This window comes from Ascidiella aspersa, chromosome 3 (assembly GCF_963924565.1).
Source record: "Ascidiella aspersa chromosome 3, kaAscAspe10.2, whole genome shotgun sequence".
Lineage (NCBI taxonomy): Eukaryota > Metazoa > Chordata > Ascidiacea > Phlebobranchia > Ascidiidae > Ascidiella > Ascidiella aspersa.
Window position 1 is genome coordinate 1 of NC_139449.1, and position 21,182 is coordinate 21,182.

Sequence of the window (21,182 nt, forward strand, 5' to 3'; positions counted from 1 at the left end):
CCTAACCCCTAACCCTAACCCTAACCCTAAGCCCTAACCCTAAAGTAAACAGGTAAATTCAGCTAAATAATAGGCCTCATCATAGATGATAAAATGTCATGGATACCTCAATTGAAATGATCGAACAAATAAATTCTATGGGAATTGGACTTTTATCAAAAATGAAATACTATTTAGACCAGGGAGCCGAACCGTTTGGCTTTTCCGGTTCAGGTTCGGTTCGGGTTCAAGGATTTTGTCTGATCCGGTTCAGTTCCGATTTCGAGCATATTAAAGGTTCCGGTTCAGCTCCGGTTCGACTACATTTATTTTCAAAACCGGTTTATAAAGTTCCGGTTCGGTGCAATATGAGATAACAATGTGGGTCAATAAATGTGGAGTTACGTGACGTAAACATGCAGCTCGTTATTAAAATATCTAAAAAATAAAAACAATGTAATCAGTATTCACTTTTTTATAAAATTTCGAACATGGCAAAACTCGACTATGTAAAATAGAGGTTGTGACGTCATGCTGGAGTGAACCGCTTTTGTTGACAGGTTCGGTTAAGGTTCAGGTTCTTTTAAAATATAGGGTTCAGTTCCGGTTCGGCTACTTACAATTTTACATAAAACGGTTCAGGTTCGGAAAAATTTGGAGTAAAACCGGTTCATAAAGTTCCGGTTCGACTCCCTGATTTAGACAAGCGGTTCTCAACCTGTGGGCCATAAGTACTTTTCAGGTGGGCCACAGACCAATTTAAAAAAAAGCTAGATTTATGGAAGAATTTAGTTTCATTTGTGTCATTATACCTAAGTTCACAGGAATAATGGCTTGGGGAGGAGTTGAAGGAATGTAAATAAAACGTAAATTAATTGTTCAGAAGCAAGTACCTCACTAATGCACGGTTGAATAAATAATCTGTTTGATACAAAAAACTATTGGGCCACAGATTTTTAGTGCAACGAAAATGGGCCACGAAAGAAAAAAGATTGAGAACCACTGATTTAGACTCTCATGCACTTCGCCTTTTATATTATAGCTTAATCAATACTCATCTTCGATATTGTGTTGTAACCTGGGTAGAGCTTATCCAACTAAATTAAAACATCTTGAAGTATTACAGAACAGGGCAATCCACATTTAAAGCGGCACCCTCCCAAAACAAGATTGCTTCCATTTATACCGTAATCACTCAATATTAAAATTACTCGACCTAACCAAATTGGAAATATTGCAAATAGCGCATAACTTCAAAAACAACAAATTACCAGAAACATTGGCAAATTTGATGGCTCCTCTAGAAAACTTACATTCCCATTATACAAAGTTGCGGGGTAAACAAAACTATTTCCAAGTCGGCGCCTCCACCAACTCAGGAAGAAAAACCATAGGATTTTAAGGCCAAAATATTGGGCGAATTTAGAGATAAATATTAAACTATTACCATACAAGTGATTTGTTAAGGCAGTTAAACTAATGTTGTTGAACTCTTACCACGAGGGAACGTAAACACAAAATCTAAACAAGCCCTAGGCAATTGAAATGGTTAAATCATGTAATCTTCGAAACAGGGGTAATAATGAAGTATTTTACACAAGATAAAAAAATAGTTAAAATTTTAGGTACAAAAACACTGCGTGCAATCAGTTCTGCATCAATAGTTGTTATAAATCATACCCTTTATTTCTCAGACAACTCTGGATTTTACGTAAAAAAACGTTACGAAAATCAAACTGAATAAAATAAAACAATGCAGTGAACTTTAATGTTGACAAGGTAATTACAAACAATAGTAAAGTATAAAAATATCGACTTTGCAAGAACAAACAAGACGCTAAAATGCGTGGGCAGCAAAGTACCGGGGCGGCACTTATTACAAGGCAACGAGCAAAACGGCAAAGCGCTTTGGGGAGACGAGCGCTCGCTCAAATAAACACGGCTGTGGTTTGCTACAACTTTTTGTGTAAGATTAGAGTGGGATAAATCCAATTAAAACTTCGTAAGTTGTGTAGAGTTGATGTGTGTTGTTTCAGTTCCGTTTATTGTGACATTCTAGTGAATTACCTACGGAAAAATCTTGTAAGGGTGTCGCAATCTATTAATTATTCCTGAGGGGTGCCGTCAGCCTTATAAGGTTGAAACACTGGAGAACAGTGTGATTATTAGCGGTTAACCAAGTAACAAAATGTGGATCTTGGTATCTGATTGGTTGCCCCCCCCCCCTGCTATAGCACATGATTATAAAAAATAAATGTGGCAATCAACATACCCCCAAAAAAGTATTGTTACGGATAGCGTAAGACCTTCGTCAGGGGCATAAATACTGAAAATACTTATTTAAATGCCATTTTACTTATGCCTTACCGTTTGAACTGCGTGTCACTAAATATAAATTTTAAATCATGAGATGTGTTTTTATGCTTTACGCGGTGATCGAAAGGCGTTAGGCGTAAACTGTAAAAAGCAAAGGCGCTGCTCGTCCCTAATCTGTTTGACGTTAAGTGTGTCTGAAATCGGTTAACCTAATGCTTCCCCACAATCAGAGTAACACCCCACAGCTTGTGTGAACGCGGCAATAATGCAATGGCGGGTTTAATTATGTGACTTATCTGCGTGGCTCTAAAGATCTAATTCTTGGTCACCGTTAATTCCCAATATTTTGTATTTGGGTAAAACCGAGTATAAAAAGAAAAATTAACATATCACCTAAAAGCAGCTTTGTGTTTTGTGTCTGAAATAGTTCACTTTAAAAACCTGGTGCGACAAATTAGGGAAAAAGTTGCCAGAAGGAAAAAACAATTTTACTGGTATTAGATGGCCATTCTTCGCATACTAAGAGTCTCGTAGTGTTGGATTACGCTTCTGATAATGGAATAGTGATGGTCAGCTTACCTCCACATACCACTCATAAATTACAACCACTTTATGTGTCCTTCTCTAAACCTTTTCGCGTCTACTACGACCAGTGTTGTAAACAAGTCATTTTAAAATAACTTAAGTCCAAGTCAAGTCATTTGGAAAAAAACTTAAGTCCAAGTCAAGTCATTTGAAAAATAACTTAAGTCCAAGTCAAGTCATTTGTGAAATAACATTAAGTCCCAGTCCAAGTCATTATGAGAGTAAGTCAATTTCAAGTCATGTCATTGACATAAAAGTAAATTGTTAAACTATTAAAATTGGCAAACTCGTCCGATTACAAGCAACAATTTAACTAAAAAAACACACAAACGCAATATACAGCAATAAAAGTGTTTAATGTGCAAAACTTGAGATAAATTTAAATGAAAAAAACTTAATTTACTCCCAAGTTATTTGACAAAATGATTTACGTCAAGTCAAGTCATTTGAAAACAGTAACTTAAGTCAAGTCAATGACTTAAGTCATTACAACACTGACTACGACCAAGCAATTGAACGTTGGTTGCGTGAGCATCCAGGAAGAGCATTTACACAGTTTCAAATCGCCGAAGCTGTTTCTCAATCGTTTGGGAAATCTGCAACTGTAACACTATCTGTAAATGCATTTAGAAAATGTGGAGTCTGGCCGATTAACGAAGATACATTCGAAGAACATGAATTTGCGGCTTCTGCAACATCAGACATTCCTGAGGAGGATTTTCAGAACATTCATGTTCCTGGTTCGTCAACTGCAATTGAATCAATAACTGTTGAACAAAGGTCCGACATTTCTCAAGAAGCTTTTTCTATGCAAGATAAAAACGTTAATATTGAGGGTTTAGAATCCATCTCGGTTTATGACGTCAGCCCTCCACCAGTCGCCACTAACCAAAAAAGAAGTGGAAGGGCGCAGTCATCTACTTTACTAACAGAATCACCGTATAAAAAGACTTTGAAGGAAAAGGGAATTGGAAACAACAGAATTACACTATAGTACAAAAAACAAAACAAAACAATGCAAACAAAACAAAATTTATTCCGAAAAAATAGACCACAAAATGGAAAAGGAACCTCACCCAAAAAAGATTGGTCCTGCGTTGTGTGTGGTGAAAGCTATTTGACCTCCACAGAAGACTGGATACAATGCAGCCAATATGGGCACTTGAGAAATGTGCTGACCCAGAAGGACCACTCTTTATATGTGATTTATGTACATAAGCTCATGATTGTCAGTTTTAAACTTCTAATATTCGTTGTTTTCAATAAATTTAAAAATAAATGGAAATGTCTGTTTTTTGAATAATTATTTTGAAATTCATGTTTTCTCGTAGGTAAATTGAAAGCTTTTGTATCTTTATGGTATACATTAAGCGTTGTAAAATAAGTATATCAAGAATGTTAAGAAATATAATATAGTTTGCATGTGTCCCATCTCGCGGCTCATGCTGTCCAAAGTTTCATGAGACGGGACAAAAATACGATTTTTAAATCACCATTTACCAAAAAAGTTGAAATGCTGGAGGAAAACTTGAAAGTGTTAAACAAGCAGGGATGACGGAACTAACAGTTCGACCAAAAATAGTTTGAATTTATTGTCATAGTTTAAAGCTACAATGATATGAAACAAAAATGTCCCATCACGGGCAACCTTACCCTACACAAAATAGCAATGTTTTTGCTACATTTTAGTTTTGAAGAAGGTATATTCTTAGAAACCTTCGGTCAAAAGATAATAACGTTGCAATTACAAACCAGCAGTTCAAAATATCGCAACAAACTATTCTTGCCAAAAGCTAGCCAACACACAGGGTCAGCACAAAAATGAAACGGCAAATTAAACATATTTATCTTAAATATTTTAGGAAAAAAATTTCACAGCATCTATAAGAATGCCCTATATTTTCTTAATTAAAAAAAATATTAAAAACTTAAATAAACATTAATTCGCGGTTGAGGAGAGTTTGTCAGTTCAATGTGATTTGTAGAAGTGTCTTGGTAAAATTTCGCTCGATTGCGAATTAAATGGGCAAGTGACAGACGTTTAAAAATGACCGCTATCGCCATAAATATTAATATCGGTTATCTACGATAAAAGCCGATATCCTCAAATTTCACCAGGTCATGTTTGGCATCGTTGGAAAGGTATGATCAAGCGCTACACGAATTATTTGGTCTCTCGGTGTGTTAATTGATATTTGGCTCTATTTTGGTCGGTTGTTGTTGGTATGAAAATTCGCGGAAATACGCATATTTAATGCTGAATAAGATATTGAATATTGATATTTTTTTTAAATATTGAATATTAATATTTTAATATTTTTTTTAATTTTGAAAATATAGGACATTCTTATAGTTGTGGTGAAATTTTTTTCTTAAATATTTACGATAAATATGTTTAATTTGGCGTGACATTTGTGCGCTGACCCCTGTGTGTTGGCTAGCTTTTGGTGTCGAAGAGCGTTAGATTTAAAAACCAAACATTTTACTTGAAGCCTCTCATTGATGCGGAAATAACCAATCACGTAGATTTAATTGATCCTGAGGGTAAATACCTTAAGTGTGTTTTTGTTACACAAACCTGCTCAGATAGAGTAAAATTTCAGCAAACCACAGATTTAAAGCAACAGAAAAAATTGAGTTTTTATCGGTGGATTAAAAGTAACCGGTAGATGGTGCTAGAGAAATCACCTTACTTGATAAATCGCCACATTTAAGCAAATTATTCAAACAACTATGTTTGCAGGCAATTTAAATTGTCAATTTAGAAAGTTTGTGATTCCAATCGAAGCTTAACAACAGTTTTAATTCGTTTGTTTTTTCATTTGACGGGAATCGGTTGCAGTTTAGAGGTCAGTATTGATTTTGACTCGAAGTTACACTGTGTTTAAGTATTCTATGAAAAGGTCGAAGTAAAAATTTTGCAGCAAAATAAAAACATTTGCAAAAGTTTTCGTCAAACTTTTTAATATTGTACAGTTAAAAAACTATTACGAAATGCAGCAATACAAAAGGCGAAAAATTGGGCGCTGGTCTACAATTCTACCACAGCGTTCAAACTGTAAATAAACAAAACCATTATTAAATCAACGCACATTATTTAGGCTCTGGCTAAGTGCGCTGGTCTAGAATCCGGCGCTCTTTCACTTATGTACGTGAAAAGTTATGCAAAAAACAAAACAAAGTAATACCGCATACCACAACGCATATTGTTTGGGTTAGGGTGCGGGTTAGCGTTTGGGTGAGGGTGGGTCAAGTAATATTATGTTTATTATTAATAATAACTTGACCCACCCTCAACCAAACGCTAACCCGCACCCTAACCCAAACAATATGTCTTGTGGTATGCGGCATTTGAAGAAAGTTGTTTTTTTAATTAATTTTTACGTACAATAGTGAAAGAGCGCCGAATTTGGGACACAGGCTAAGAATTCTGCCACCTTTTTGTACAATGATGAAAAACAATTATGAAACCAGTCGTCAAAATTGAAATTGCAAACTGGGAGTTAAATACGGTAACTGAAGCACATTTTTGGCCGGGGGGTTTATATTGCTAACATTATTTGGTTTAGGTTGCGAGTAAGTGTTTGGGTTTGTCGAAGTATTTACCACTTTATTTATTTATTGCAGTTTCAATTTGGACAACTCTTTTGGTTGAAAATTGTAAGATTCTAGACTTATGCCGAATTTTAAAATAAGATTTATGCAAAAATATTTTTTGGTTTGAATTATTTACGGCCACAAATTACAGAATGCAATCTTGGGTTTTACAAGATCATGGGTTGAAAGTTTCAATTCAATAGGCTTTCCAGTTAACATTTAGACCACAGGTTTTTGAATATTTTTCAGAATTTTACGTACAATTAGCAATATTTTTTTATAATTTTTCAGGTCTAACATCAATTTACCATTTCCATACAGGCTGCAAAACTAAAATTCAGTCGAACATATGCTTTGTATTACGACATAAAGTATAAAATCAAAGAATTCAGTTGTGCTTTAAATTTCAATTTGTTCCATAAATTTGCGACAAAATGTCGGACTCTGGAAATAGAAAGGAAAGAAGCGCTCGGTTAAAGCGTAACGTCACGAAAATGGCTTTCAGAGGTCGGGAAAAGGTCAGTATCAAATGTTGGCTGCGTCAATTTACTAACTGTGTGCTAGTCTGCACTTGATTACACTTTTTGAGGACATCAGGTGTGCAGAGCCAAACTTTCAGGTGTGCAATTGTGTAATCATGATTTTATGCACAACGACGTTCCAGATTCAACCACATTTCAACTTTTTTTCAAAATTTATGTGTAAATTTTTTATTTCACAAAATAATCTATTCTCTAGCATCTGTTTTGGTTCATCTTGTGAGTTTCACATTGGAGTCTTCATACTTTGTTTTATCCAAGCATCTGCTGAAAAAACACCTAAAATCACCAAACCTCGCTTGTTTTTCAATAAGATTATAGTGTACACACAAATTGCTTTATAAAAATGTTGGGTGTGCACCTGCCACAGAATGCAGACAGGTTTTATAAAAAGGCTGAGTTGTGTGAAGATTCTGCACCTCCATTGTGCATGAAAAAGTTAACCTGCAAACTTAAGCTCCACACCCAAGATCTTGTCGAAAGGTTAAATCAAATGCAGACTCGGTCATGATTTTTTAAAGCAGGATTCCATTGTGTTTGAGTTATTAACTTTGTGTTGTATTTATTTTTTTACCATTACAGTAATTGAAAAAAATGACCTTTTTAGGCGGATTTTTTTTTTAACAATAGTCTGAATGTGTCTTATATGGGGAATGTTTAAAGTGGAATCCCATGAGATTCTAGAACTTTGGATTTCGAATTTAGAACAACGAATCCAGAATATTGAATCCTAGTATATTTTTATTGAATTATTTAACCCTGATTTTGTTTGAACAGGGTTGTTCCTAAGAAAAAATTTACACTCGCCAGCAAGGCGAGCAGCTATCCATCAGCACTCGCCCAGACGGAATAACAATAGCCAAATTCGTTGGCACGCCGTTTGCAAATTGCGATTTCTTGGGTTATCGTTAACCTGTCTTGTGGTTTCTATGGGAAACATTTGTTTTTTAAGAGTCTGGTCGTTTATTTCCATGCATGGTTCAACAAATTATTGACCCATTAAGCAGTGAACATTTTTTACAGTCTTCAGTGAAAAAAATAACACTGACAATTTAGTAGCCACGGCCTGTTCGTTTATCATTTTTTTTAAAATGCTTGCACTTTTTTTTTCGTATTCTGGTTTTTCTATGCTTGAAGGACGTTTCACCACTGGTTGCTTCGCGCTAGAAACAAAACGCAAAACTTCGCCTAAAGTATAGTAGCTGGTTAAACAGCAAATAATCACAAAATAATTGTAAATTTACAACTACACCATTCTTTCACATAGTTAACAACTGTATGCACTAGAGTTTCTGTGCGGGGCTATGAACTTAAGAGAGCGCAACGACATACCTACGTAAACTAATTGGTAATTCTCAGCTGTATGGTTTTTAAAATACCGTAGTGTTCAGTTGGCCGTTTCGGTCTCTTAAACGTCTTAAAAAACACTGCCTACATATAATATAAGACATTTACATTCAAACTTATTGTTACCAAAAACTCCAGTAATTGCTTATAATTTTCTTATGCAAACAATTCAATAAATACAGAAAAGTAAAATTCTTATCGCTGGGAACATCGCAAGTCCAATAAACTTTTCCATGAGCATCAACGACTGGGTTAAACTTTTAAAAATTAACCTTTAAGTTAAACAATAAATCTCATAACTATTTACCACTGCAGCAATAGCGTCTTTGATTGTTTGCCGGTAAACGATTTTTTAAAACGGGACAAAGAGTCTTTATGACGATCTTACCACGGACAAAGAATCTTTAATACGAGCTTCGAACGTGACTTCGATTAAACTTATTATTTGTGTAGTGTTGAATGTATTTGCGCCTTGGTGTTTGAGAAAATAACTGGCGCTAAGTAATATTTCACTTAGTAGTGGTGCTTAACACAAGTTGAAATTTCCTGGCAATAGCCACTCGCCAGTCGGGATTTGCACTCGCATTGGCGAGCGGGCGAGTGCTTAGGTCCAACCCTGTTGAAGGAGGGCTCATTGCTCATACAACCCACAAGGCCCACAGTGTTAACCTGTGTATATTGTAATCAAAAATATATTCTAACAAATGTTAACATTCTTAACAACTGCTATTTCAAGCAATTTGGAAACTGTAGTACATGTCCAGCTTGTTAGAATTCAAGGTTCAATATTCTACTTTAAACATCCCTAGTCTTATACTTGAGTTTTTTAATTTTTAGTGGATTTGAATTTTTATAATAGAACATTTGCAATGAACCCAATTGTTTGTTCCGTTTTATAAGTAAGTCATGATTATTTGAAAGCGGAAACTTTGTCAGATTAACTAGGATTTTATAGTTATCTTACCAACTATACTTTACACACTTTACACATTTAAAAAAGAGAAATTTTAATCGGAATAAAACTTTTGACTTAGAGATTCAATCTTGAATATAGTTTCTTTGAATATTTCTTTTGAAATGAAGTCGCTATGGTTACTATAACTTGCAAAAATCTCACCATTCCTTGAGAAAATAATGTTTTTAAGTGTTCCTGTTTGATTTAAATTTTATGCTTTTTTCCTACAGTAGTATTTGTAATGAACCATATGGATTTGTTTTTACTTGTACGAGTCATTCTCTGCGTGTGTCATATGTTATCGTGTTTTGTGTTTTGCAGATGCTGCGTTCGCTCGGGCGCGGCGATGAAACCAAGGATGAAATCATCGACAATTACGTTCACCTTGTTACTAAGCAACAGGTAAATCTTGATTAAATAACAACAACGAGTCACTTCCTGCACTTTTGTCTCCAAAATGTTTAAAACCAGATTTGTAGCGAATTGGTAAATTTATATTTTGAAAAGTTGCACTTCAGCTAAATACATAATTATGTTTTTTCACTAACACTTGAAATATGCCGAAAGGAAGTTCCTATAGGGATTCTGTTGTTTCCATTCAATCAGAAAAAGAAAGCGAATAAATATCTGCAATTATTTTTACATTTGATTCTTTGTAAATATTTGTCTGATTCTATAAAGGATAATCAGGTGTCAATTTAAAACGACAAATTGTATTAAATCCTCGACAAGCTTTTGCACAAGCTGCTTTATCAGGTCAAAGTAGAAACTTTTAGCAAATGAATTTAGACAAATTTAAGCGCACAGCAATAGTATTTTTTTTTTTAGATAGTAATAAATGTATTGTCATTTATCCAGTGTTAATAACGCTTTCCTTAAAACTATCTTTGGTAAATAATTTACAATTTTATTAAGCTTTCATATAGCATATCATGATAAGTTAAGATTACCAGATTATAAATGATTTGTTAATATTATCGCTAATAAGAGTTGCCACAAGTATTTTGGTTGTCTTTGAATTTTGTCAGTCAGCTTAAATTATCATTTCTTTCCAAATTTTCAACTATATTTTCTGTTGTGGTAAACTCGGCATCTAAGCTCTTTTGTTTTAGAATTATATTCAAAAACTATTGAGCGATCCAATTTAGTTTTTTTAAAAAACTATAATTTTTTCTTTGAAAAGTTTTGAATTTATGTCGCATTTGAAATGTTTGGACCAAGATTGGCAATTTTTAGGCCTAACATTCCAGCTTCATGGCCAAACTCAGAATGCTTTTGGACAATAGACATTTTAGGTGGAAATAAAAACTAGAGTTTCGAAATCACTGTCACAACAGTCATTTCACAAATTAAAATTTAAATAGTGGCAAATGGCCTTAATCGCCAAATTAGCAAACATGAATTGAGTTTCAAGTTACAAGCTTTTGAAAAGTATTTGAATTTTGATTTCTTACTAAGATTGGCACAGCAGCAAATCACTCTTATTCCTCAAAATACTTAATTTGAGTTACTTATGTTGTAAGTTATGAGTAGTGATATTTGGTGGAGATATGTGCTTGCAAATGCTTGCATTTCCCTGCGGTGACCTACTTCCAGCCGCTGCTGCATTTCGATTAATGATTACCTCAAGATATGTCCACTTTACAAACACATTCCAAAGCATTACATCATAGTGTTGTTATTCCATGAAACACGTTTGCTAATAACTAGATAGCTATAGTTTTTATTGCGATCAATTGGATCAGTTTGTAGTTAATTCTAATGTTATTTAGGGATTCCTTGTATGTTTAAATTCTAGTTCTAATGTAATTTCCATTTTGACCCAAACTACTTAAAATGTACAATGGCGTTTTTAAGTTTCTCATTTGAAACAAATATCTGAACTGCAATTGAAATTACAGCCTAAAAATTGCCAATCTTGGTTTAAAAATGTTGTCATTCACATTTCTCAGGGAACAAATTGTAATTCCTTATTATTTTAGTTAATTTCTACTTTTGAGAATTCTAATCTAATTTGAAAAAAATTTTAAAGAGTCAAGATTTTAAAAAAACAGTACTTAATCAAGTTACAAGGAAATAAAGTGAAGATAAAACGAATAAAATGTAGTAAAGGAAATTAAAAATAGCGAAACGTATTTGCTACAAAAGCAGTCTATTAAGTCCCTTGCTTTTCACTCTAGCTATTATTGAAGTGTTCTCAAGTGTTACTATTATGATGTCACAGTGGTGTGTATTGTCAGCAGCTCATGTTTCAAACTGTTGTTGTTGTTCGAAAGTGGGATTCGGTTAATTAAGTCATCATCTAAAACCTGTTGCCACTTCAATCTCCATTTCTTGTAGCTTTTCGTGGATAGTTTGAAATCTGTTTTATATAATTTGTTAAAAAACATAAGAATTTAAAATGAGTGTTCTTGCTTTCAAAAATTCAAACTTAATGTAATGCAAAATAAAACTTAACCAATAGGTTAATAAACTCAAATACATATTCAACGAGCTTAATTGAATAAATATTTCAACATATCTGAAGGACACCAAGGCAACATTTATAATTTTAATAAAACACTAAAATATAAAACTAAAAACCAGCAAAGGCATTAATAAATAACCCACACCTTGTTATGACATTATCTTTGCTGAATTATGCTAGTGCTATTACAGTGGCTTCAACAGTTTGATATATATTAGTTAAATTGTTGTTATCTTTGTTTTTGTAAATTAAATGCTTCTAGTTGTATTGCATTAATGCTTGTTTATTAATATTAATGCTTTTAGAGTCTAGATTTCAGTGTTTTGATAAAGAATTGATTATGTTTGAAGTGTTTTGGCAACAGTTAAGCTTTCTTTACATAATTAGCCACAAATTCATTTCAATGAAACCTAATGTATTGTATGAAATGTATTGCTCCAAAGACTAGTGTTAACAGTTTGAATTATTTGTTATTTCACCGCCACACAGTAAATATTAACAAAGATTATTGAAAGCATTCATTATAAAACTGTTTCAATCCTGTTGGTTTTTTGAAAATCTTAAGACCTCATCACAGTTAAAACAAGTATATAAAATTTAAAGAATAACTACAGTAATTTCGAATACATAGGTGTTATCTGGCTTATAATTTATTAGTCGGATGATGCATTTAAACAGCACTTCTTCACTGATGCTCCATAGAATGATGCCAGGTCTGCAGTCCAAAACAAAAACAAATCTAATTTATAAAACTTACCGTATATTTTTTATCATGTTTTTATTTTTTATTTTGGCCTCAATTGATCTAACAGTACTCAGATATGTAAAAATGAATCCCTTGTAAAAAAATGCAAGCAGTTTAAGACTCACTTGAGTAAAAATGTTTCAAAAAATCTTCAATATAAGTTTTAACACTTTAACTGTATTCTTAGAATATTAGTGTTTCTTAACTTTTTTCACAGCGTCCCAAACACTGAGCTATACTAGCAAAGCTTTGCCAACCTAATTCTACCCGCTGAACATTTTTAAGGAAAAAACATAACAAATTAGTATTAACAAGTCAGATGTCTTTGTATTGCTTCCTCAATTCACTCATGATTTCCCCAAATTTTTAAATTTTGTAGAAATCTTGCTTGAACCAACCTCAATAAATCTAAGCATGTGGATTACTTTAGTCTTTATCCGACCAGATCAAATAACGACAAACTTTTAGTTCGCTGCCTATGGTTTGAAAAATCACTTTTTCTAAATATTTACTTGATTTTTCAGGTTCAATTTACAAAGTTCCAGCAAGATATGAAAAGATACCTGCAATCCATAATCGGTAAAGTTCATATTTTTGAAATTTCTACTGATTCATTAGTTTTGATTTTTTTTAACAAGATATTTTGAGAATTATAGTTGTTACATTTTATTTTTTCGCTTTTTAAAGCTAAATATTTAAACTGTTGATTTAAAAAACATATGCAAAGCTTAAATTATTTCTTAAAATTCACAAAAATATATATTCCGTCGCATAACAAGTAACAACAAGCATTCCCAGTTTCTGTAAAAAATATATTTTCTGAAAAAAAAAATTAAATTGTTTGCATGAGATTCTTTAAAACCAAAAGTGTTTTAGCTTTTTCAGGTTGCTTACCTTTTTTTTTAACTTTTAGCAATGCAGTCGGCAGCCAATGATTTCTATGCATCGCTGGGAGAGGTTTACGAAGACGGTTGGATGGGAAAAGATATGGTCGCAATACTCTCAAATGTAAGTGTTAATTGAAATAAAGTTGTGAGTAGAATGAAATACTGATCAGATGCTAGCTTGTGCCACAATCCACTTAACCTGGGTGAACTTTTTTCAAAACATTTCTTGTTTTATGCTTCTACACTTTTGGTGAAGTAATGCAATGAAGTATGTACCTTTGGTTCGTACAGATACCTGTAATGTATTGTGTAAATTTTTTAAATTTCGTATCTGTTTGTGAAATGGCCTGGACTGGCGAAGGGTGCGGCAGAAAAACCTACCGCATTTCAAACTAGGAAAAGATACAAAATTTATAAGCAATCAAACCATTTATTGTCTCATCTCAAAGTCAAAAGGTTACCATTTGATGTATTTATGCTTTAAAGATTACATCCTGTAGATGGCGCCCTCGAGTCACAGATTCCCCATTTTTAACGAAATCTTCCACAATAAATGCACAGTGTTCGCCAGTCCAGGCCATTTTACATACAAATACAAAATTTTTTTAAATTTGCGCAAAACATCATTTACTTATAAAAACTAACATCTGAAACACAAATGGTAAGTCATTTGCTGCAAAGTTCCAATTCAACCTCCTGTCAGACTGCTACAGCTTTGGTACAGTGACAATTTAAAATGTGGGAGGTTTTTCTGCCGCACCCTGTATCATTGCTGCATTCAATCACAAATGCTGCCTGAAATTTTTAATCAAACTGTTATCGGGATGAGGTATGGACATCATACTTCCAACCCAATTTAATATTTTTATTTTTCAGACGACGAATCTTCTGCACAGTGACCTTCATGCCTGACTGAACACAGAGGTCATATCTGTCCTACAAGATCATGTTACTCAGGTTTGAATAAATTGAGTGTTTTACACATATGATTAGGGCGATTATTTTTTGACCAAAAAAATTAAAATTTTAACCTATTGGAAAAACATTGATTTAAACAACATGAAGTACTGCATTACTAGGGCCTTGGTTGAGTGGACAAAATGTTTTAGATTTTTTACTGACTGCCGTTATTTTTTCGGGTTTGTGCAAAACTCTTGAAAATGCTTCTAGATTTTTGTCATTTCAAAAAGACAAACAACTATAAAAATGCCAAAGAAAAGCAAGACCCTGGTTATTTTAGAAAAATTTAAACAATTAAGTAAAACTGTTGCCCTCACGATGCTTTTATTACAAATGGCCTGAAGAATTGACGATCGCAGTGAGATACAAAATTTTGTGGAACTATAATTCATCAGGAAATAAATTTAGAAAATGTGGAACAAAATATGGCCCCTCTTTTATAGGCTTATATTAAATAAATGCAATCGCAATAACTTGAAATTGATGTCGAAGCTCTTAAAATATATTTATTCTCAGTTGTTTTTAAAAGCGTTTAATCAATGATGTTTTATTTCTATTTACCTTCTAATCTTCATACTAAAATAGAAATCAGTACAAGCCATTCAATGATGTTTTATTTCTATTTACCTTCTAATCTTCATACTAAAATTGAAATCAGTACAAGCCACTTACCTGTCAAAATGGTTTACAAACATCAAAACTAAAGAAAGGATATGCCCAAATGGAAACACACAATAAGACCTAAAATGCAATTAGACTTAAAGCAGAAAAATCTATAAAACCATAGTATTAAGACCAACGACATAATAAAGCCAAACCCAGTATAATGAGCGACAGAATCTAAACTTGTCGGAATACGAAATAAACCTGATCGATAAGTCCTAAATTCATCGAAATAAGGCCTGATGTTGTTCTTATTTCGAGCTTATGGCCGGAGTCCGCCCAGATCATATAAGTTTTGGGAAATTGAATTTAAAAGTGGTCGTGAGGCTTCACCAAGTTTGACAACGTTATTGACCCTTGCAAACTATCATTGTTAATAGTCGCATTTGGATAATTCTAAATCACGTGGCACTGTTTAACGACAAATCGCATTATATCTTGACAAGATTTTACGCAACTGTGATGAACTAAAGCGATTCTGGGATAAAACAAGCCTGAACTTGCTGGCATCAATTTGTTGCAATAAACCAGGGGTTCCTAAACTGGGGTCCATGCGCCCCTTGGGAGTACGGAGCTAGTTTTAGGGGGTCCAAGACCTAATTGGAATGTTAGTTTGCATTACATCAAAATTTTTTAAAGAAAGGATTTCAATTAACAATAAAACATTTTTGCACTGAATCTATTAATACTTTATTTCACTTTCACATTATTTTGTCTGAAAACAGCAGACTTCTAAAGTTTATTTGTGTCGTAAGTTTGTGGCGTCATCTCTAAACATTTCTTTCCTACAGTGATCCACGCAAAGCAAAATATTTTTTGAGAAGTCTGCGGAAAAAAGTTGAAGGCACCTGCAATAAACTGAATAGTTGTTTTCAAAGTTTATTTTTTTAGTGCAATGAGATGAAGGTCAAAGTGAACAAGCGAGGTCGGAAGTTGGTGGATTTTGACGCGGCATGACGAAATCTCGCAAGTTTACAGGGAGCAAAAAAACTCGAGGAATCAAAATTATCTAGGGTGAGATTTCTATGTTACAACGACCACTAGTTGTTAAAATATATGGGCCGACAATTTTTTTGGCATATTTTGTTAATATTTGTGATACAAGAATGAATTTTAACCCATGCATAAATAGGGAGCATTATTTTTGTTACTTTAAAATGCAACCTACTTCTGTTTGGGCTTTGGTATTCTTACTATGTCTGACTACAACCTCCAGCCATTATCTTAAGATATATTCAAATAGTTCACAAAATTCTACCTTCTTCGATATGGACTTTGATATTCATTCTACGTCCAACTAGAACCTCCAACTATTATGTTAAAATTTTGTTCGAAACTTCTGTATGGACTTTGATATCTCTATTAAATCTAACTTCAACTTCAAACCATTACCTTAAAGATTCATTGGAATTTTCAAAATGCAACCTGCTTTTATTTTCCGTCTATCTACAACCTTAAGCCATTATGCACCAAAGATTAAATGTTTGTTTAACAAGTATAACACATAAAGAGCCAGTACACTGAAAGCCATTGCAGACTCTTCACCGAATCTGTCGATCAATGATGCAAGCAGGGCAGACTAGAAAAACAACAGTGAGGTTCGAACTAACAACCTCCGGTCATACCGGGACCGTCGCTCTACCAACTGAGCTATGCAGGCTCAGAGGGGAACGAGTCGAGAAACAACCATAGCACCGTTGCCTGCTGCATCCTGTTCGTAAAACAATTAGCCTGCAGTGAGGTTCGAACTTACAACCTCGGTCAAGCCGGGACCGTCGCTCTACCAACTGAGCTATGCAGGCTCAGAGAAGAGCTAGTCGAAAAACAACCATACGCCAATGCTTGCTCAATCTGTTGGTACAAGCAACTTCAATTGAAGGGGATCCACAGTACCATATCATTTATTCGATGAAACATATGTGTGTACATCTGTTTCATTGAACATATAGAGCCATTTTGACAATATATTTAATTTCACATATATTTACTGTGTACTTAAAAAAAGTTGTTTTTCAAGGCGTTGCATTTAAATATTAGGTTGTACTGAGTTGGTCTTAACTTATGGCCTACTTATGTTATAGGGATGTTCAAAGTAGAATATCGAATCCTTGGATTCGAATCCAGATGAGATTCGAATCCAATTCTGCCATTTATTTCGGGTAATTGGAACCGATATAATTTAATGTTTTACCGCCGACCGTCGCGCCTAATTGTACAAACGCGTGTGGTAATTTGGCCTGTCGCTGCGGCGACCAATGTATAGTGCTTGCTTTAAATGTAACCTCGTAGTGCAGTGTCAGCGTTTTTTCGGGCGACCAATTACCGCGTCTCGCGATAACGTTCGTCTAATAATTAAGTGTCAATCAAGCGTTATTGGGCGAGCGACTAGCGTGTAATGTCTGGTGTGGAGTTCGCAATTTCCCTAAATGCGTTAAGTTGCAAAAGTAACATAGCGTTGCAAAACGTGCTGGCCGTCCACAAAATGCGCTATGGGGTTACTTAAGGTCAACTTTAGGCCAATATTCAGGGAAGTTATGCAGTTATGCACAACGTAATTGTCAAGAATTCGTTATGTCAATAATAACTTTGTATTCTTTGCAGTACATCATTTGACTGCATAACAGATCATGTTAGTCAAAAAAGAAGCAATAAGACTTAACAATGCTTTCAAAAACAGGACCGAATTGCTTAAGACTTCTGTGTGCAGTGTTGCATTTGCTCACTATTGGCAAAAATATAAGTTTTGGACACAACCTGGACAGTTGACATATTCCAGTTTACAGAACGGCTTCAGATGACAGTTGTTAAGAATGTTAAACATATGAGAGAGTTTTTTTATTATAATGTACACATGTTAGAAAATTGTTTGGGCGATTTATTGCTGTGATTGTGGGCCCTGTAGGGTAGATTAAGATTAATCCCTTCCCCAAACAAAATCGAGGTTAAATAATTTAATAAAAATATACTAGGATTCGCTATTCTGGATTCGTTATTCTAGATTCGAAACCTATTATTCTAGAATACCTTGGGATTCTACTTTGAACATCCCTACTTATGTATTTGCAGCACAGAACTAGCAGTTTGCCTTTGTAAGTAGGCCTTTTAAAGTTTATTTCTACATTTGTTTTATAAAATGCCAACAATCAACAAACGTTCAGCAACTATGCGTATTTTTACATATTTGAACAAAATGGAGATCTCAAAACCTTTGAGTGGTAACCAAAATCAAACTATTAAAAAATGGAGTTTGAATAAACTTGCATTCCGCATATACTTTATGTTTTATTGCGGATTATCTTTTGAACACGATATTCACGTGATAGGCCCAGGATCACGTGACAGAGGCCCATGATACTTATGAGACGCTGAACTCATAACTTCATGAAGAACTTCCCGACCTTTTCGACTCGCGGGTCGTCCTGTGCGCCGACATTGTTACGAACATCGCAACTGCTGAGAAAGCTTTCTACAACGAACTTTCCGAGGTGAACTTTAAATTATTTTTCGATTGTCACCTTTCTTGTGTAAATTGTGAAAAGTAACATCACTCACTACATATGTACATTATTTAGCTCCGTATACATTACATTTAATGGATGTTATTATGCAAAGTGCCTCTTCTTACCTATTGTTCAATTTTCGTTCTCTAACCATGCATCAATAGGTTTTGGTTTGCAATATGTTTGCTCTAATATAAGGTCAGTTACAAAACAGTTGTTGTTATTATTATGGAAACTCTTGATAAACTGTGGGGTCAGATGTGACTGGTTGGGTCTCAACTCACCTACGGACCCAGTTTAACAACACTTCTTTAATTACCCCCGATGTAAATAAAACAACATCAGATGGGCTAGATTACAATTGTTGTAAACAGATGTGACGGGTTGGAATTCTTCTTTCAGTTGAAAACACGTTTATTAGCTTTTAAATTTTCATCTTGTGTGTTTGCAGGAGAACAGAGTGGATTTTCGCTTCTGAAGTTCGACTGATCTTGGATTGCTTCGAGCGACCAACAATCGTCCCTCCGTGATGCGAAACATTTATCAGCTTTCCTGTTGATGGAAGTGAACTGAGGGGCAGGGGCGGTTCCAGGGGATGGGGCAACACGCCACGCCTTGTATTATTTACCTATTGTGCGTAATTTTAGTTTTTTTTATTGGGTTTCTAGTATGTTCCATTTTGATAAAATGGTTTTAGTTGAAAGGCATCTTTGTATCTCATCGAAACTTTTGTTCAATCATTTTAATATGAAGTTCAAATGACAATTTATCATCTATGATGAGGCCTATTATTTAGCGGAATTTACCTGTTTACTTTATTATCCCTTATTTTGATACTGAAATGATTTTCTATTTCCAAATTTGAATTGGTTACCAAGTAATGTGTTTTAGAATGGTTAATTGATAGTTTGTCAGCCCGAAACCAGTGCTCAATTTTTCTATAATAATTTGAATTATTTTTTAAGTTGTTTTATGTTATTATGGGAGATATAAATAACAGTATCATCTGCGTATAAACTACAATTTATATTTCAGTTTATTGGTAAGTCATTGATGTAGATTTGAAAGAGGAGAGGTGCTAATATACGACCTTGTGGGACACCGCATACAGGCATCGACGGATTAGAAAGAGTTCTTCCTATTTTTACTATGCTTTCTCTGCCTTAAAAAAGTTTCTATTAGTTTCAAGGGTGGGTCTCTCATACCATAATGATTTGTTTTTTTAAGTAATATTTGGTTGTCTATGGTAGTGTTTCTTAAAGTGGTGAATGGCTCACCCCAGGGTGAATAAAATTTTTGCAGGGGTGAATAAGAGTGAACGAAAGTTCAGGAGCATCCTATAGTCACTAGTAAACAAGTTTCTGAAGTAAATCGACTAAAACCTGTTGTTCTTTGGTGTTTTTTTGCTTATTGTAATAGCTAAGTTGGTTTGCACTGAGTGTATAAGTTAGGCCTACCATATATCCTCTTTTTCTTTTTTTAGGAGGATTTGTCCCCCTTTCTTAAGAAAACTGAATGGTCCTCCGAGGACGCTCAAAAATGTCCAAATGTCCCCTTTTTCGCATTTCGAGTTAGTTGCTAATACTTATAGCAAGACTTTCAGGCGAGGCGTTGCATTTATTTCAAAAAAATACTTAGGCCATGAAAGATGCTGAATTGCTGGTTTAACAAAGGTTTCTAGGGGGGCTCCAAGCAATTCGTAGGGGGGAGGCGAACTCTAAGTTAATATTTAATTTTTTTGCTATGATTCTAATGGTATCGTTTAGTTTTGGTTGTACACCACTCCTACAGCGCTGTACAAACTCTGTTTTTGCCAACTTTAACACTAAAGCTGCCAAAAAAAATTTGACAATGTCTTTTTGAGTTCCATTGCATGTTTTCATATCATCGAAGGTAACGGCCCTATTTAATTAGAATTTTTCTAACTTATAGATAAACGATAAAAGTCATCCCCCGTTCAATCTATTTTTAATCCATATTTTATTAAATTGGATAACAGGCTAGCAACAGGGGACGAAATGTTTTGCGAAAAGCCTCCTGATTTTACAGTTTAGTGCCAATTCAACCAATTAAATCCAATTTTTTTCGAGCTCCGCGCGACCAACAACAAACTTTTCTATTTTCAAGTTGTCTCAGTGATATTAATTACAAATTCCGAATTGCTTTTCGTAGGGGTGCAAGTCAGTTTTATCATACCATGAGACAAGGGTGAATGAAATCTGGAGATAGATGCTAGGGGTGAACGAAACTAAAAAAGTTTAACAAGCACTGGGCTATGGCATCAAAGGCCTTGGCTAAATCAAGGAAAACTACACAGCTATATCTGTGGTTTTCTTGGTTAATTGATATGTTTTCATATAATTCTGTTGCGGCAAGTGAGGTTGAGTGATATTTTTTAAATCCTTGTTGATGTTTACTGATAGTTTCATGTTTTGCAAAAAATTAAGAAGTGGTGCATTACTTTTTCAAAAATAGAGGTTACAGGTAGGCTGGCCTGAAGTCATTAGGTGTTACTGGTCTACTTATTTTTGGTATAATCTTTTTTTTCGAAAAAAAATAAGTTATTGTCGGTTCCGACTCCGACTGTTTTCCTCAGGCCATTGTATTTTTAGTAACACTTTTCAAACAAGATAAGTTACGCA

General features: G+C 34.2%; 1 protein-coding gene across 2 annotated transcripts; it reads left to right on the plus strand.

Annotated features, from left to right (window-relative positions):
• The first annotated feature begins 6,862 nt into the window (after nucleotides 1–6,862).
• Nucleotides 6,863–19,801, plus strand: LOC146157702 (myc box-dependent-interacting protein 1-like). 2 transcript variants are annotated; one of them, XM_083384677.1, is made up of 8 exons: nucleotides 6,863–6,995; nucleotides 9,640–9,720; nucleotides 13,055–13,109; nucleotides 13,444–13,538; nucleotides 14,294–14,374; nucleotides 15,932–16,054; nucleotides 18,364–18,525; nucleotides 18,992–19,801. In XM_083384677.1, the coding sequence occupies exons 1-5, from the start codon at nucleotides 6,912–6,914 to the stop codon at nucleotides 14,327–14,329; spliced, it is 351 nt and encodes a 116-aa protein (XP_083240803.1). In that variant the 5' UTR covers nucleotides 6,863–6,911; the 3' UTR covers nucleotides 14,330–14,374; nucleotides 15,932–16,054; nucleotides 18,364–18,525; nucleotides 18,992–19,801. The 2 variants fall into 2 exon arrangements, with proteins under 2 accessions (XP_083240803.1, XP_083240804.1); XM_083384678.1 differs by lacking the exon at nucleotides 15,932–16,054.
• The last annotated feature ends 1,381 nt before the right edge of the window (nucleotides 19,802–21,182 follow it).

What these genes read in the sequence shown, in the direction of transcription:
- LOC146157702 (XM_083384677.1), top strand. Translation starts at nt 6,912, where the DNA reads ATGTCGGACTCTGGAAATAGAAAGGAAAGAAGCGCTCGGTTAAAGCGT. An exon ending in CTTTCAGAGGTCGGGAAAAG is followed by an intron (nt 6,996 to 9,639) that starts GTCAGTATCAAA and finishes TGTGTTTTGCAG; the next exon opens with ATGCTGCGTTCGCTCGGGCG. An exon ending in TGGTCGCAATACTCTCAAAT is followed by an intron (nt 13,539 to 14,293) that starts GTAAGTGTTAAT and finishes TTTATTTTTCAG; the next exon opens with ACGACGAATCTTCTGCACAG.